This window comes from Giraffa tippelskirchi, chromosome 12 (genome assembly GCF_054371585.1).
Source record: "Giraffa tippelskirchi isolate mGirTip1 chromosome 12, T2T-mGirTip1v1.2.pri, whole genome shotgun sequence".
Lineage (NCBI taxonomy): Eukaryota > Metazoa > Chordata > Mammalia > Artiodactyla > Giraffidae > Giraffa > Giraffa tippelskirchi.
In genome coordinates, this window is record NC_137286.1 from 149,209,768 (window position 1) to 149,227,605 (window position 17,838).

The 17,838-nt window shown below is 57.4% G+C and overlaps 1 protein-coding gene across 3 annotated transcripts in view; it reads left to right on the forward strand.

The window, feature by feature from the left end:
- The first annotated feature begins 1,188 nt into the window (after nt 1-1,188).
- The window catches only part of ATP11A (ATPase phospholipid transporting 11A), a 110,395-nt gene continuing 93,745 nt past the window's right edge, over nt 1,189-17,838 (forward strand). For 2 of the 3 annotated variants that reach the window (XM_081551504.1, XM_081551505.1), the window contains exon 1: nt 4,230-4,734. In XM_081551504.1, coding sequence (XP_081407630.1) covers nt 4,696-4,734 — 39 coding nt within the window. In that variant the 5' untranslated portion in view covers nt 4,230-4,695. Of the gene's footprint in view, nt 1,474-2,404; nt 2,488-4,229; nt 4,735-17,838 lie in introns of those variants that run through there. The other variant, XM_081551506.1, reaches the window with a different exon arrangement.

Genomic DNA, 17,838 nt, shown 5'->3' on the forward strand with positions numbered 1-17,838 from the left:
TGAGCATCTCTCGGGAGTGGCTGGTCTGCTCGTTTTCCTCCACACGTGCTCAGACAAACTGGAAAGCCTGCCCTTTATTCTGCTGTATGAATGCCCAGAGGCTGAATCTGCAGCGTAGCTGTGTTTGGCTCTCCATTTATTGAGCATCTTCTTTTACAGGGGACTGTGCTGTGCAGGGCGGAGGCCTACGCACCTTTCCACTCCAGCAGGCACAGATATCTAGACCAGCAGGTCTCACACCTGCTGCATCCCAGAGCTTTTGAGAAACACCTGCCTGTGCTCCATGGGTGGATCCCATGCTCCCTGGGCTGGAGGAGGGGTCCTGAGGGGCAAATATGTTTAAAAACTCCCTAGATGGGAATTCCCTGGCGACCAGTGGTTAGGACTCAGAGCTCTCACTGCCATAGGCCCAGGGCTCAATCCTGGGTTAGGGAACTAAGATCTTACCAGCTGTGTGGCATGGCCATAAATACATCAATAAAAACTCCCTGGGTTAGGCCCTGGCTAGGGCTTAGAAATGCCCTTTTGAACAAGTTAGTAAGTTAACCAAGTGATGCCGGTCTTAAGAAGTCAAGGGAGGGACTCACAGTCACAGCATAGGAAGGTGTAGGGAGGAGACAGTCCAGTGGGGCTGCAAGGGTGAGTAGGACCTGGTGGGACAGACAAGGGTGGGGTAGAAGATTCCAGACAAAAGGATTGGGGAGCCTGTGGGAGGTGTAAGAAAGAGTTTCTCCACCAAAGAATTCTAGGACCGATCGGCGGGAGGAGGACATCGAAATAATCACAGGCGGAGGGAACAGTGGCCCATCACCTGGGGAGCAAGGCTGCTCAGCTGAGCCCACGCCCCGCGTGCACGACAGCTCCCCCCACACCCGAGAACACAACGTGGAGAGCTCACGCCTCTGTTCTGTTTTCACCGATCGGTGCTGGCGGCAGGTTTGTCGCCTGAGGCCCCGGTACCACCACTGCTTTCAAACGTACGGGAAGCCCCACTTTCTTGCCCCTCCCTCCTGTCTCCCACGTCTGCTTCACGTGGGAGTCCGAGAACCGAGCCCGGGCTTCCGCCGGCGCCGGGCAGGGTGGAGGGAGGCGTGGGGGACATGTGGGCAGGGGCGCGGCCACTGTGGATCCACCTCCCCCGCCGGTCCTCCGCCTCCTCGGTTATCACACCACCTGCCACCGCGAGGAAGCCACACCGCGCGAGGTTCAGGGCAAGGCCCTGCTGACCCCGAGCTGAGCCCGCTGGACACTGGTTAGCCAGGTCTCAGGCCTAGGCCAATCATTGGAGGCCACGTCAGCACTCTAGCGACTGATTGGCCAGGACTGGGCAGAGCCGGCCCAATCAGATTGGAGCTTCCCTTCCCCTTGGACGCGAAGGGAGAGCTGCGCAGGTCCTTGAGTTTCCAGCAGCCTTTTCGCTGCAACCTCCAGCGTGGTATTGGCAACATACTCCGTCATCGTTTGACGTCTAAGGTAGGCTGTTTCCAAAGATGACCGCTCACAAGTTCTCATTCTTTATGTACAAGGCTCTGACCACTCCCCTTGAATCCAGGCTGGCCTTGGACTGACTTCTCCGGATGAACAAAGCAGAGGCGATGGTCCGGGATTTCCAAGCCCAGACTTTCAGGGGCCAGGCAGTGTCCATTCTGACCGTCTTGGGATCCAGCTGCACACGAGCTCAGGCTGACCACTAATACAGAGAGAAGTCAGCTTGCTCTCAGCTCTCCACTCACCCCGCTAAGACAGTAGGCATGTGACTAGAGCATCTGAACCTCCTTCCCCCCGGCGAGCTCAGCCCCCAAAGGAATGTGCTCATGAACAGATGAGAGAGAGAAATCTTCCACCAAGCCACAGACGTGAGGAATAACGCTCCCACATTTGTGTGGTTTGCTGTGTGTTAGTTGCTCAGTCCTGTCCGACTCTTTTCGACCCCATGGACTGTGGTGCGCTAGGCCCCTCTGTCCATGGAATTCTCCAGGCAAGAATACTAGAGTGGGTTGCCATTACATAACCGATTCACAGCATGAATTGGACTTACTGTTACTTTAGTATAGTCTTAACTGGTCTGTTTCAGGGGTGTAGACTTAGCATTCTATCAGCCGCTAGCAACAGAAAATCCAGTTCAATAAGGATATTGATTGTCTATCTCTCAAAACATGAAATCCAAGTTAGGGCAGTGGCCCGTGGTGTCACCAAGGACCCATGCTCCTCCCATCTGTCCATGCTGCCGTCCCCGCTGTGACGACCTTCCTGTCACATCACGGATTCGGGAAGGCTGCAAGGCGCTGGACATCACATCCAAACCCACCGCTACGGCGAGAAACGAGGAGCATGTTCTCTTTATGTAAGGAGGCTTCCCAGCAGCAGGATCCATTGGCTTAAACTTGTTTTAAACCAATTGCAGGAAGAGGCATAGAGTTACTGAGACTGGCTTACACAGAGCAGCTTACCCCAGCCATATAGAGGGTGGTGGCTACCTGGACCAAGGTGGGTTTCTGCCAGCAATGACAAGGTAAGCTTGTGGCTACCACAGTGTCTACTCTCATACGAAATTAACACTGACCACTGAATAAAACAGGCATTCCTGAGAGACACCCAGCCTTTATCCGGTGCCTTGTATGATTTCTACCTGTGTCTTTCTACTCCCCCCGCCCCCACAGATGTCACCGTTTGCAAGGTGGTAGGCCAATCAAAATCTGACTCCAGCAGCCAGGGTCCTGGCAGGAGGCAGAAGGCATTCCTAGGAGATCTGGAAGAGCATGGTGACAGGACCACCTACTGCAGTGTAGTCACACTTTCACGACCCGCCAGAGGTACTGTTCCCCAGGGCCTAGCTGACACCACTGCCTGGCTGTAGGAGGCATGGTTCCTGGAGCCCGACGGGAGGTGATCCAACAGAAAAGGAACCTGGACAAGCACTGTGGTCACCAAGGGACACTGACATTGCCAGGCCAGGGTGGGCCCCGTGGGCAGAGGAGGGGAAAAAGGTCCCAGCCTCTCTGCTTGGTCTCAGCCTGCAGCTGGTGCCTGGCTGGTGAAGATCTGCTGATGATGGTGGCCATGGGCCTCCTGGACACAGAGCAGGAGAGAGTGGATTTGGTTGGAAAGTGGAGAATCAATGAGTTAGTTGACCAAAAACTGGAGAATTTTACTGAAGAAAAGCAGCTCAGAATGCAGGTTGTTTAGCCATGACCACTAGTCTCTCTCACCCTCGGAGGCTTCTCTGTCTAATCCCACGTGTCTGGGAGCTTCTCTTCCACACCAGCCAGGGGGACACTCAGTTGCCTTCCTCCAGGGGTGGGAGCCCCGCTCCTGACAGGCCACCAAAGGCGTAGTCAGACCACTCTGTTTCACAAGTGGTGGCCCATGGCAGCCAGAACAGAGGCTGGAAACAAGCGCATTCACTAATCCAAGGCTGGCTGAGAAAACATTGGGAAAACAGAAACATTCCCTGGGATTGAAATTGAGGTGTCTGAGTCGAGCTGTCTGAGCCACAGAAAGGTTCTCATCTGCTACAGGGACAGCCCAGGAGCTGATTCCTCCAGGGCCTGGAGGCCCCGAGGTCTGGGCTGGGCCTCCTGGTGACCACCTGGCGCAGCCGGGGGCGGAGGCAGGGGGTGGACCAGATGGACTGGAGGCAGGACGGGCGGGCTGGCAAGACAGGTTCAAGGCAGATCCCAACCCTCACCCCCGCGGGATTGCAAGAGCCGGTGACTGTCTCAACACTGAAATCCTGGGGTCAGGGGCCCTGGGTCAGGGAGCCTGTGGAGTTTCAGAAAGAATCCAGGTGGGAGAACCTGCTCTCACCTTCGCTCCAGCGCTGAGGAGCTGCGACAGGCTGGGGAGCCCCACGGGCCCGGCCCCGCCTCACCTGCCAGGCAGGAGGGGCCACGCTGGGGAACTGCGAGCACCCAGCAGACAAAGGCCCGGTTTAGCTACTCTCCTGCCCGACCCCACCCCTCATTCCCGCCTCAAGCCCCCTCTTCGACTCCCCCGATCTCACACCCGCCCTCGGGCCTTGGGGGTGATTGAGTCTTCCGGCCAGACCCAGCTCCGGGCGCACAGTCCCCACCACCCAGGCCCCCGCTGCGGGGAGCGCACCCCCGCCCGGGAGGCGGAAGCAACAGGAGCCGGCCCCCGCCCTCCGCCCCGGGGGGTCCTCTTGGCGGACCGGCGCCGGGGGGCGGACCGGCGCCGGGGGGCGGGCCGGGAGGGGGCAGGGCCGGGGTGAGGGCGCGGGAGCGGGGCGGGGGCGCGGGCCGCGGGGCGCATGCTCACACGCGCCCGTGACGTGCGCGCCGGGACCGGGCCGCCGGAGGCCGGGCTGAGAGGGGCGGCGGGCCGAGGCCGGGAGGAGGGCAGAGCAGAGCGGAGCGAGCGCGGCGGCGGAGAGGAGGCGCGCGGAGCAGCAGAGTGGCGGCGCGATCGGCGCTCCCAGCCGGCCTCCCCACCGCCCCAGCCCCGGCGCGCGGGCTCCGGCCGCCAAGCGGCCACCTTGCTGAGCGGCCACCCCCGCGCCGGCCGCCGCGGGCCGGGCCGGGCATGAGCGCGGAGGGGCCGCGGCCGCCCCCCGCACCGCCCGGCGCTCCCAGGCCGTGACCCGGGCGGGGCGCGCGGCCGCACTCGGGCCCGGGCCCATGGGCGCGCGTGGCCGTACTTGGGGGCGCTGATCGGGCGGGCGCGGCCGGAGGAGCCATGGACTGCAGCCTGGTGCGGACGCTTGTGCACAGATACGTGAGTGCGACCCGCGCGGGGCCGGGGCCGGGACTACGGGCTGGGCAGGACGGGGCCGCGGCCACTGGCTGGGGGATGCTGAATGACTGGGCGGCCGACCGAGCCCCGGGGGACTGCAGTACACGGGGGGGAAGGGGCCCTGTAGGGCTGGCACCTCGGGCCCCGACGGCGCGAGCGCCCACCCGCCAGCGCGCCTCCCCGGAGCCCGTCGGCCGCTGGGGCCGCGGCAGCTTAGATGGGCGCCGGGCCGGGTTAAGGGGGGATGCTCGCGCCCAGCCTCACTTGCTGGGTCTGCCCCGGGAGTCGGGAGTCGGACACAGGAAGAGGGCGCCCCACGGAAAAAGAGCGGCTTTGCCCCTAAGTTTGGTAACAGCATGCGGGGCTTCGGAAGTGAAGTTTGGGAGCTTTTTCCCCGAGAGCAACCAGTCGGATCCGAGGCCGGCCGTGGGGCTCCCCGGAGTCCTCGCTGGCTGTGGCCGCCATCAGACGGGGGTGGCAGAGGGAAGGCTGGTTTGGTTTAGAGTCAGCCGAGGGGAGCCCGGGGCGGAGGGGGGGAAGCGGCCGGGTCTCCGACAGCCCCGCCCCCGGCCCCGCGCGCACGCGGTCCGTCACATGTTGCAGAAGTGGCGCGCACTGAGCTTTCCGCTAGAAGGGGGAACGGCTGTGGGACCTCTTCTGGCCGAGGAATTTCCTTAGTCAGTGCTCAGGTTTACGAGCTTTCTTGTTCACCCACGGGGAACGTTGAAAGAGTGCTTCCCCGGAGTCCACTCACCAAGGAGGACTCGAGGGTCGGGGAGCTCCCCCGGGGAGGGCAGTGGGGTGAACTTCGACTCTGAGATTCTGGTAAGAGGCCCGGAGGGCTTCCCGTGGGAAAGGCCCCGCTGTTCCCTTAGGGATTCTTGAGTCCAAATGACAAGGTGAATGCGCACACCGGGGCCACCTTCCCTAGGAAGCTTTGGAGAACCTGGTGCCGATGACAGGAGGTCAGCGGAGCTGTTAGAGGGACCGTCGGTGGGTGCGGACGCTGTAACCGGTGGAGGCGCGGGGAGGGTGGAGGCCCTGCTCACCCAGCGTGTGCTCGCTGACCTCCCGTCAGTTTCCCTTCTCCTCGGACTCGGAGACTTGCGATGGCGAGGGGAGCTGACTCGGGAGCAGTAACACAATCTACCCAGGAGAGAGGGAGAGCGGGAGGGCGTCCCCCCCCCCCCCCACCAAGGCCCTCTGCCTGGCGGATCTTCCCTCCGACCCTGTTCCTGACCCCTTCATCCTCCGAGTCAGGCGGATATAGTCGTGTCGGACCCTTTGGGACCCCATGGACTGCAGCCTGCCAGGCTCCTCTGTCCATGGGATTCTCCAGGCAAGAATACTGGAGTGGGTTGCCACACCCTCCTCCAGGAAATCTTCCCCACCCAGGTATTGAACCTGCATCTCCTGCATTGCAGGCGGATTCTTTACCACTGAGCCACCAGGAAAGCCCCTTGCTGTGATGTTAGACTTAAGAAATCAAATTTTCCCTCAAACCTGACTGGTAAATATTCTTCAGCGAACTTTCCCAGCATATGCATTACTTGCTGATGTCCCTGGAATCCAGTCATGTGATACTATTACTATTTCTATGTTTTTCATTCCACATCTTTTTTAAAACAGTCTGATCATTTGACTACTTTACCATATTCACATAGAAAGCCATTCATTTTTATGATATTAAGCTCATGTCTATGTTATTAAACTAACTTGGCTTTTTCCAGAAACAGCCAGTCTGGTTGCTTATGATTGGATTATCTTTCAATATGTAGGAATTAATTATATTTCCTTATACTGGAGGGGAAAAAAGACTCTGGGATTGAGTATTCATATTTCTTTGTGATTTCCGTGTGTGACTGATTCTATAAGCGCAAATAAAGTCATATCCTGTTCCCGTCTTGTGGTCACAGAGTCAGAATTTCTAGGACAGAGAAACCTTTTCATGATGATGCCTGAGGGTTGCCAAAGATAAAGAGTCCTTGGAAACAGTTGCTAGGGTATTTTATTCTAGGTTACTTCCAGAGAGGTGGAGTAGGCGAGTGAAGGAGATAATTCTGTTCCAGGTTAAGCCAGGTATTTCCAAAGCTGGCATCACTGGTTGTGAGCCTGCATGCATATAAGCCATGTAGAGATGTGCTGAACTCAGAAATGGCAAAGTGCTTCTGTGCCGTGAGCTTTTTAAAAAAAAATTGTAAACGAAGTGTGTGGAGAACTAGTGTTACCTCCTTAGGAGAGATGTGAGGGGAGACGTCCGGTTTCAGCATCTCTGGGCGCCTACCTGGGCTGGACCTGGCCTGCCCACGTTGAGGCCAGGTCTCCCTGGCCTGGTGGTGTGCCTTTCTCTGCCTCAGTTTCCTTGTCTGAGAATGTATAGTGGTCCCCGTTCCAGAGGATTGTCACGAGGATTGGATGCGCTAACACAGGCCAGGACTGAGGGTGGTACCCGGCGCTGTGAAGGTGCTCAAAATCCACGTCACTGATAGCTGTTAGCGAAGCCCTGTCCCTGGTGACTGGCCAGGAGAGGGCAAGTACCTCCTGCCTGGGTCACCTCCTGGTCAGTGTGGGCGTCCTGCTCTGGGCAGTGTGTGGGCTCAGAGGGCGGTCGGGACATCTGACACAAGGGTGCTAAAGGCCGCAGGCCCGGCGAAAAGTCTGCCATGATGTCTGCTTGCAGAGTGACCGCTTGGCATGATGCTGCGCCCCTTCCTCTCCACACCTCACCACCGGGAGGTCTGACTGTGCCACTCCGCTTCACTGCTGAGTGAAAACAAAGTCTCTGGATTTTGTTTTCAGTACTTTAGCCTGGATACCTGCTTGTCCAGTTTTTGCTTATTTCTGTCTCAATTTTTGCTTTCTGGGTTATTTCTTACCTTTTAATTTTAAGAGGGGTTAGGGTTAGGCAAAACTTCCTTAATGAGAGTAGATTTGTTTTTGAAACAAATGGTTACATTAAGATTTTTCTGCACAAGGAAAAAATAAACGCTAGTCCCTGGAGAACCTCAAGCATGGCTGTATTAGAATGCTCTGAACCTTCTAAGAAACTCGCCCCTTATCTGCACGCATGCTCTTGTTTTTTTTTGATCACCAAATGGCTTGTGCCGTGGACGTCAGTGTCGGCTGCTGCTGCTCTAAAGGCTGACATTCGTCTGATGAGTCTTGGCTTTAAAGCTTTAAATGCCACCTGACTCAGAGCTGCCTTCCTAAGGCCGCTTCTGATGACACGCTGGGGCCTCCTGTGGTTCAGCTCCCGGGGTCTATACCCCAGGACACCGAGGTGAGCCACCTGAGCCGCCCGAGGCCTTCAGGTGCTTGAAGTTGGTGACCGCTGAGGCAGGCCGGCCCCGCCTGCAGAGCAGGGCTGCGCTACAGTGTTCAGTGTTCGAACTCGCCTTTCAAAGCAATCTGCCTGATGTATAATTTAACCCCTGTGTCCGGGCTATTAAGTTAGATTCCTCCCATTGTCTGCCTGTTAGGGACAAGTCATCTTGACGTGCTTTTCTTTCCTGCCTGAGGGCAGATTTAATAACCCGGGGAGGGGAGGGAGTTAAGCTGACTGGGTTTGGCTGCAGAATTTCTAGGGGTGAGCACGCCGACCTCAGTCTGCAGTCGGCTTGGAAGCGACTGAGCTGCCGCTGACTCTGTGGGGAGGCCTCCGTTTACAGCTGTGCTGGGCGCTGGAGCCTGGACACGTGCTATCCCTCGGTGCGGGGCAGTCAGAGTGCAGATCCCTAGGTCCCAGACTCACAAATGCTTTTTTAACCAAGTTAAATGCAGGCAGAAATACTATTTATTTGTAAGGAAAATCAATAAAAAGCCATTTTTACAGCCATAGAAATTCAGCAAGCTTGAACAAGGGATTGCTTTTGCTTGGATTCTGGTATATGGAAACAAAAACAAAATCGTTGTTTGTGGAGGTCAAAGTTCAGCATCAGAGGCTTGCAGATGCAGGTGGAGACCTGGCCCGGGCCTTTGACCAAGACCGTGGGCATCTTCCTGCTTGAAAGGGACCCCCTTGATGTGGTTTCCTGGGTGGGGGAGCGCCGCCAGGATCGGGGGCGGCTGGGGGTGCCCTGCGGCACAGGGAGGTGCTGTCAAGGGTCTGACGCTGCTGGCAGCCCCAGCTCCTCTGTGGGACTACATCCCCTTCGGCTTCCCCGAGTGCACAGTGTGGAGGGCCCCCCAGACTTGGTGGTGAATGGCGGTCCCCCCAGGGAGGATGCCCACTGGGCCAGCGGCCCACCCTGCGGGTGCTCTAGGCACCCTCCTGGTTTGGGGCAGGCGACCCGGTCTGGAAAGTTGCAGCTTGTCCTCCGGGGCCCCCGCCCGTGCCCCTCTTTGCCCTGAACCGGCGCACCTCCCTTCTGCAGCGGCATTACCTGTCCCCGTGGCACTCCGCCCTGCCTTTCAGTCACCCCTTTTTAGAGCAGCCTTTCTTGACCCCGTGTCCCCTGCCCTGTGCCCCCACGTCTGTGTCCTCCGGAGACTCCCAGGAAGGAGACTCCTTCCTCCCGCAGCACCCGTGTGTCAGCCCGTGGGCGCTCAGCACCGTCTCCCTCTGCCCGAGGCGGCCCCGCCAGGGGTCCTCTTTCTGCCCTCAGCCCCAACCTCAGCCACACACAGGGTCTCTGCCCGACACCAGGTGAGGTCGTGGTGAGGCCAGACAAGCTGAGACGCCGGAGTCTGGAGCAGAGAAAGGTTGATGGTGGAGCCAAGCAGGGAGGGGCGGCTCATGCTCAGAAAACCTGACCTCCTTGATGGTTTTCAGGGAGACGCATTTAAAGGCAGAATGTGGGGGTGGGGGCCGCAGGTGGGTGGCGGTGCTCTGGAATCTGTGCTCAGCCCAGTGACCTTCCTCCACCCGAGTGGGGTCTTAGTTCCCAGAAGGACTCAGAACTTGCTACGGGTGAGCCTCCAGGGGCACCAGCCCGGCCCCAGCAGCTGTTTCCTGGCCGCCCCTCCCTGGTCTCTGCACCCCCTCCCTGCCCTGACCTCTCCAGGGAATGTGCCCTTCGGTACTTCAGGGAAGGTCCTGGGGGCTGAAACCGGTATCCTACAGATAAGAAGACGCAGATAGGATTTGTAGCTCAAGGGCCCCAGAGGTTGCTTCTGGGCTTCGTGTTCCCTGATGCACCAGGATCCAGGTGGGAGGCAGGGAGGGCCCGGGGGGCTTGCTGTCCGAGTGTCCAAGCGTCCGAGGGTGCCACGCTGGGGGGTGGGCCTCGGAGCCGTGATGTCTGGGGGGTGGACCCAGGCAGAGAGGGGGCTGAGCCGGTCAGCAGGCCCTTTTCTTCGGCCAGCCGGGGTCCCGAGGCTGGCGCCCTGTCCCTCCCTGTCAGCGCCCTGCTGGGAGGCCCGGAGTGCCGGGACTGCAGCCGCAGAGCCCTCCTTGGGCCGGGACAGCTTGTAAACCTGTCCAGCCATCGGTTCCGCCTCTCACCACGGCTGTTGATAAGACCCTCCAAGACGTGCCCTGGGGTGCTTCTGAAGGAAGCCACTTCTTTCAGAACCTGAATGGGTTAAGGACGGGCCTTGAAAGTCTTGTTGAGGCCACTTCACACCTTCGGAGTCTCCTTCCCTGGCAGTTTCTCAGCACAGTGAGGAGGAGGCCAGGGAGGTGTGTGGTCCTGCCCCTCACCTGATAAATGCTCGGGGAGGAAGTGACCTCCCCAGGGTCACAGCGGTCCCCTCACCTCTGGAGGGGCTTCCTGGCCTGGGGGAGCTTCCCCCATGCTCTGTCTGTGGCTCTTTCTGTCCATGGCGGCCAATCCTCCGCCGACAGGGACCCCAGGACTTGCCCCCTCTTTCCTCACATCCACCCCTCGGACCCCCGCCCAGAAAGGACCCTCTCCTGCGGTCTGGTTGTGAATGAGCGTTCCTAGCTGGTCCCCTGGAGGTCCTGGACCCCTGGAGCACAGAGTGCAGACCTTTCGGCTCAGACGCTTTCTGTTTTCTGGGGGTGGTTCCCCAGTGCCGCTGGGTTCCTGTAGGTGTGCCCGTCCCGTGAACGCTGAGAACCTTGTCTGAAAATGCAGGAGAGGAACCAGCCCTCCGATATGGTCACGTCAGTCGCTCTGTGGCTTCAGAACCGCCTGAGTTCATGGCCGACATTTAAACGCGGGTCATTGTGTCCCAGGGGGTAAAGAATCCACCTGATATTACAGGAGATGCAAGAAGATTCCCTGGAGAAGGAAATGGCAACCAACTCCAATATTCTTGCCTGGGAATTCCCTGCACGGAGGACTGGCGGGCCACAGTGCTTGGGGTCACAAAGAGTCGGACACGCCTGAGCGGCTGAGCACAATTGTCAGCAAGTGTCCAGGTTTCCCCACTGTTTCGAGAAAGGTGTGGCCTGGCCGTCCGGCGCCGGGTGGCTGCAAATGGTTAACCACCTCCCACCCTTCACGGAGGGCTCAGCGCCCTGCCCTGCGGCTGCCCTGCCCCCCGACCCCTGTCCACCAAGGGTACAGGCTCCTCCAGTTGGGGTGGACCCCTGAGCCCAAAGCAAGCTCCGTCCGTCGGTCGGTTAGAAGGCATCCGAGTGACTGGCCGTCGAGAGCAGAGCCTGGGCCCTGCGTCCCCTGGCATGTGCGCTGATGCAGGGAGCTGGTCCAGCAGCATCCCTGGCGGGGGGCTCACTCATGCTGCCCGTGGACTGGAAGACCCTCCATGGGCCGCGTCAGGAGAGGGCTCTGGACTCCCGCTGATACCTTTCCCTTTGTTACCTGGGCGTAGGCCAGGCCAGAGCCGGGGAGCGCTGTGGGCGAGTTAGTCGTTAGCTGCCTCTTCAAACCACCCCTGTACATACTTTTCCCACGTTTTTAAACGGAGACGGAGGAAACTCGCTGCCTCCGATCCCCCTCCTCTCGATGAGGGGTGTGCTGCTAACATTCACACGCACGTGTCCCGCTGTCCTGCCGTCTGGGTGTCTGTCAGTCACCCTCTCAGGATACAGCTCGTCCAGATGGATCCACTTCCAAGTTCTCGTTCTGCAAATGTTTAACCACCTCCCACCCTCCTGAGATTCTGTGGGCAAGATGTTTCCCGTTTCTCTGTGGTTTTCGCTTTGCCTTTGGTGGGTTTCAGAGTCCGCGCGCCCCCGGGGAGTGTCTGACAAGGTTTGGACGTAGGCGGTGGAAGGAGCCGGTTTTCCTGGGGAACGGCCGTGGGTCCGCGTCATCTGGCCGCAGTCAGCCCCTACACGACGCACCAGCTGGCCGCAGCTGTCAGGGGGTCTACACCATCTGCTGTGTGTGTTTTGCGGGTAAAACATGTTAACCAAGCTGGGTGGCCGCAGGTAAGAGGCTGCTGACTTACGGTCACTTTGCTTCTGCCGTGCTGACCCCGGCGCCTGGCTCGCAGGCTCTGTGATGGGCTGAGGCCAGGGTCCCCAGCGCCTTGTTGGGACTCACGCCGGCGGCCGGCTTCCATTTCCCTCACCTCTTACCTGCCGGGGGAGGCCTGCGTCTGCTCCAGGAGCCCCTCCCATGCCGGCCTGGCTGTGGCTGCGGGCGCACAGAAGCGTGTGGCCTAGGAGGACGCGGAGGCTGCTGGTGAGTTTCCGCGGGGCTCATGGACTTTCCTGCGAGCGCGGCAGACAGGGGCCTGAGTCGTCCAGCCCACTGCTCTCGGCCGTGACCCGGGGGTAGCCCGCCACCCCTCTGTCCCCTCCATCCGCGTGCTGAGGGGCTCCCCGCCACGTGGACGCCGGGCCTCCGCTTTGCCCATCCAGTGTCCTTCCTCCTCCACGCCTCTGTCCTGGTCTGAGGGCGGAGGCCCGCCTGAGATCCGCATCGTGTTGACACACGTCTGGTCGTTGAGGACGAGGAGGCCGAGGATGTGGCGTCCTCGTGGTGAAAAGCTGGCACCGATGCTGGGGTTGTTCTAAGATGCTTGTGGCCGGCCCTGAACCCGGTGGTGCTGTGTTTAAACGCCGGCATCTAAAATGCGAGGCCTGTCCTGGCTGCCAGAGCGGCCCAGGGCGGGCAGGCAGGTCCGCTGAGGCCCAGACGGCCGCCTTCTCCTGCCCTCATGCGGCCGCTCCTGGGGCAGGGGGCAGAGCAAGTGGTCTCTGTCCCTCGTCCTGCGAGGACACGGTCCCGTCAGGGACGACGCCACCCTTACGCCTGCGTTTCATCTCCACTGCTGCCCCGGGTCCCGTCTCCAGCCACAATCACAGTGGGGCTTAGGGGTTCACCGCGTGCGTTCAGGGGCACAGTTCCGTTCATGGCTGAATACTGTTCAAGTCGGTGTGATTTAGATGGTCAGGACTCACCCAGGTAGAGAACCGCGGAGGAGGCAGTTTGAAAAAGTGCGTTGTCTGTTGACTTTTATCAAACAGAAAGAAGTGTTCCCCAGAATCTGGGGGACTAACGCAGAGTAAACGCGCAGCAGGAACAGGCACGCCTGCGGGCTGTGGAGAGGTTTAGGCCATTGTTAGCGCCAACAGACCACGGTGCCCGCGATCCGAGCCCGTCGAGTCCTGCGTGCTCCTGTCTTTTCTCTTTTCCCGTGACCCCACAGACTGTGCCCTCTTGGAGGTACAGTTTTTGGAGGCTTGGTTTTTCAGTCTTCTAACTTTATAGAGGCTTTCCATGGCTAAGTCAAAGATCTCTCTTGGTAAATGTCATGGTGCACTTGAAAATACGTGGGTTATTTTAAAATGTCTTTTGCTATTGATTTCTCACATAATTCCACACGATAAGAGAACAGACTGTATGATTTCAACACCTTTAGACAGTGAAATTTTGCACCTCGGTTTATGTTCCCATCCCTGGAGGCGGAAACGACAGCCCACTCCAGTATTCTTGCCTGGAGAATGCTGTGGATGGAGGAGCCTGGCAGGTACAGTCTGTGGGGTCGCGAAGAGTCGGACACGACTGAGCGGCTGAGCTCGTGCTGGCACCGGCTGGGAGGCTCGGTAGGAGAGCAGTGGTTGGTGTCCAGCGAGCGTCGAGTGTCGTCTGGGTTCAGTTAGGACTAAATCCGCAGCGTCTGTCTCGTTGACGAGACGGGTGTCCCCCATGTAACTGGATTGGGCGGAGGGGGCTGGGAAGCGGCTGGTCCCCGAGTCAGTGGGATCGGGTTTAGGGACCGTGCTGTCGGCGGCTCTGTGCAGGGCAGCCTCTTCACCTCCAGCAGAATCAGAACGGGGTGGCTGGAAGGTGACCCCGAGCTGCCGCGAGGGTGACAGGGACGTGGGGTAACCCTGTCACCCACACATCCTGGGCTTTTGCGGTGACCTGAAAGTTCCCAAGCGGGCACCATGGATCTTTGCTTCTTAGGCTTCCCTTTAGCCACAGCCTGGTTCTCTCTCATGAAAAATCTGCTCAGGCTGTTACACACCCGTGTTGGAAAAGACCCTGATACGCTGGGCAGCTGGCACAGCTGGCACGGCCTCTGTGGTGCTGGGGGCTGGCCCCGTCTGCCTGATGTCGGGACTCTCGTTAAAGCTGCAGGACCCGGGGTGGGGGGGCGCCCCCCTCTGTCTTCTCTGAACTGTCCGTGCAGTTGATGGAATCTGCCCCTCAAGATCAAGTTTATTACTGGGCCGTGTGTGTCTGCCCCTGCCCGGCCTCGGTCCCTCCCACCTGCCCCCTCCCTGCTCCGGACAGACCCCCGCTGTCAGGAAGGAGGCAGCCAGCCTGGCCTTTTGTTACATAATCTCCCTCCTTCAGAGAAAAGAGGATTTCCTCCAGCCTATTTTCAGCAAAGGATTAGGGACAATGAAGTTTTGCCATTGGAGCGTCATCTGGATTTCTGTGTGATTTTTCAGGAGGGTCTCGGTGTCCTGCCCAGAAAACATGAGTTTTTAAATCATGGAATTAAAGTTATTATTCCCTGGAACAAAGTAATGGGGCGATTATTGGTGCAGGAGATAAGTGACCTGAGGGTAAGGCAGGCCTGGGTTTGTCCGTCCCTTTCAGATACTTTTCCTGAAAGGGACGGACAACTTACACGCAGGTGGAGTAATTTGAGTTACCTTTTCTCTTTAGGAAGTGTTTGGAAACAGTCATTCAGATTTGGATCATACAGATAAGCCGTTAAAGTTGTAGATAAACGTGAGGTGTGTCTGTGCACTTTTTTGACTTGGGGATGCGTCTGAAGGCAGCGTGTGTGTTAGAAAGCTGGAGTGACCATCCTCTGGTTAGAGGCTGCTTGTGTCCTCACGTCTGATGTTGTCCAGCTCTTCTCACTGTTTTTCTGAACCTTGGAAACTCATGACGTTGAAGCGCAGGTGGGGGGCAAGCCTGGCAGATTCTAGCGGGGGGAGGCGTGCAGTGTGGTCGGTGCACACCGGGTGCTCAGTGTTGCCGTTCACCAGATATCTGTTGACACTCTCTGTATGCACAGGGGACGCCATGGGGGGCAAAATGCACAAACGCCCCAGTGGCCCTGGAGACGGCATTTTGGTTGTAGACTGCAAATAGGCACGCAGTAGGCTGGCTGCGTGTCAGGAAGGGCCGTGGATGAAAATGAGACGGGCAGGGGGTCAGAATGGGGGGCGGGGGGAAGGTGGGAGAGGTGACAGGAGCTGGGTCTGGGGGGGACAGGATGGCCCCGGGCCCGGGAATCACAGGGCTGGGGGTCCAGGTCTGGGGGGATGGCCCCGGGCCCGGGAATCACAGGGCTGGGGGTCCAGGTCTGGGGGGATGGCCCCGGGCCCGGGAATCACAGGGCTGGGGGTCCAGGTCTGGGGGGATGGCCCCGGGCCCCAGAAACACAGGGCTGGGGGTCCAGGTCTACGGGGGGATGGCCCCGGGCCCCAGAAACACAAGGCTGGGGGTCCAGGTCTGGGGGGATGGCCCCGGGCCCCAGAAACACAGGGCTGGGGGTCCAGGTCTACGGGGGATGGGGTGGCCCTGGGCTTGGGAATCACAGGGCTGGGGGGGACAGGATGGCCCCGGGCCCCAGAAACACAGGGCTGGGGGTACAGGTCTGGGGGGATGGGGTGGCTCCGGGCCCTGGAATCACAGGCTGGGGGTCCACGGAGGCCAGAGGTCAGCCCCGCGCGGCGGCGGTGGGGGGCGGAGGGCGGTGGGGGGCAGAGGGCGGTGTGGCAGAGATGGTGTGTCACTGTCACGTTCATCAGTAGGGCCACGTGGCCACCCCGAAAATTTCATTGCTTAAAACATGGAGTATGTATGTTACCTTTGATAAAGGTTAAAATTTGGTTTAAAATTATAAAGCACAAGGAACTATACTCAGTACTCTGTAAGGACCTGTATGGGAAAGAACGTAAAAAGAGTGGCTGTATGTGTACGTATAACAGACTCACTTTGCTGTACCCTTGAAACTAACACAATATTGTAAGTCAATTGTATACTCCAATAAAAGTTCAAAAAAACAAATTACATGGCCAAAGAGGAAGATGTGACATAATAAATTAGGATGGTTGTAACATTACAAAGATGCGCTGACCTATTGAATGAATGTATGGTAGGTTGGTTTATGGACAGCTTTTTTTTATTGTGGTAAAATATACATAAGATTTACCATTTTAACCATTTCCAAATAGGTGTATAATATAATCCATTGGCTTTGTTACATTTGCATAGTTATCATCACCATCCGTTTCTAAAAGTTTTTCATCTTCCCAAACAGAAACTGATTTATGGGCAGTTTTAAGTAGTTTATTCTACATTTGATATTGTATATCTTGCTTTTTTGGAAGCATTTTTTTTTTTTAAATCAATGAAAAAGACCTTATCAGGGTCATGGGAAGACTTACTGAAACCTAAGCAGTGATTAAATTTTAATGGAAAATGTACTCTTGGCAGGAGGGTTTTTTTTCTTTTTTCTTTTAAATAATTGGTGATGGTAAGCTTTATTAAAATTTAAATACTTGAATGTGAGGATTCATTTGGGCTTTATGTTTTGCTTAATATGTGTTTCTTGAGAGCAGCCTGAGTGGTGATTATTGCTCCAGAGGAGAAAACCCAATACTTGTCATAAAAGAAGTAACTCTGTAATGAGGCAGAGTATCTCATAACTAAGAGTTGTATCTAGTTGGCAGTACATTCAAATAATATAGCTCATAATGATGTTTGTTTAATGGTGTTAGAAAGCCATATGCCTTTCTCCTAAGAAATAGGAATTACAGCACTTTATGAGAAATTTTCTTCCAGAAACTACAGTCTGTTGATTGACTTTGGATCAGATAAAAGTTTCTGTTTTGAGTTAATCTATAATGTTTATTGCTTTACTGTTTAACAAAAATGATTAAGAAATAGATGAAACTTAAATTTGAGGAATTTTTTTCTGTAAAATCGTTGGGTCTGTGACAAGCAGTTTCCTGTTATTTCTGTTCCAAAGGTGATATGAGATTTTTTTTGTTCTTAAGTTGAAATAATTGCTTGATTTCATAAATTTCTGTCACTTTTTAGAGAGTGGCGTGGTTTCAAAAGCAGGAAGTCCCGTTCTTACTAAGTACTTAATTGATTAACAAGAAACTTCGCTGCAACGTTGAACAGTTGAACACTTCTGTCTCTTAAACAGTGTGGCTTGTTAAAAACTGCAGCTGTCAGGAGCCAGCGAGGTGCCCTGCCGGGGCCTCGAGGTCCTCCGCAGAGCTGACGGAAAAGTTAGGATGAGAGAGTGCCCTGCGCGTCCTCGGCGACTCCGGCCTCGGCTTCCTGAAGACAGCTGCAGGGCCCCGCTCAGCCGTTACCCGGGCACTCCGGGCACGTCGCGGGGGCAGCAGGGCTGGGGATGTGGCTTCTCATCCCGTTACCCCTGCACGTTCGCGGGGGCGGCAGGGCTGGGGGACGGTGGACGCTCGTCCGCACAGAGGCCTGCCCCTCGCTGGGACGTGGGCCTCGGTCGTCTCGGGTCTCTCTCTTTTTTGGCCCAGCCTCGCCGCAGACGGGTCAGGCGCCTTCGGGCACTTTGTCAGCTGATGACTGACTGCCCGCCTGTGCCCGAGGAAAGAGCAGTTTGGTTCACGTCTTGACCTGGATGAAGGCTGCAGCCTGCGTTGACCCACGGCAGGTCCTGTGCTGGCACGAGCTGCCCACTGCCACCTCCCTGGGCCCCCTGGCCCTGCGGGGACGGGGCCGTGGGGCCACCGGGGGCTTGGGGCAT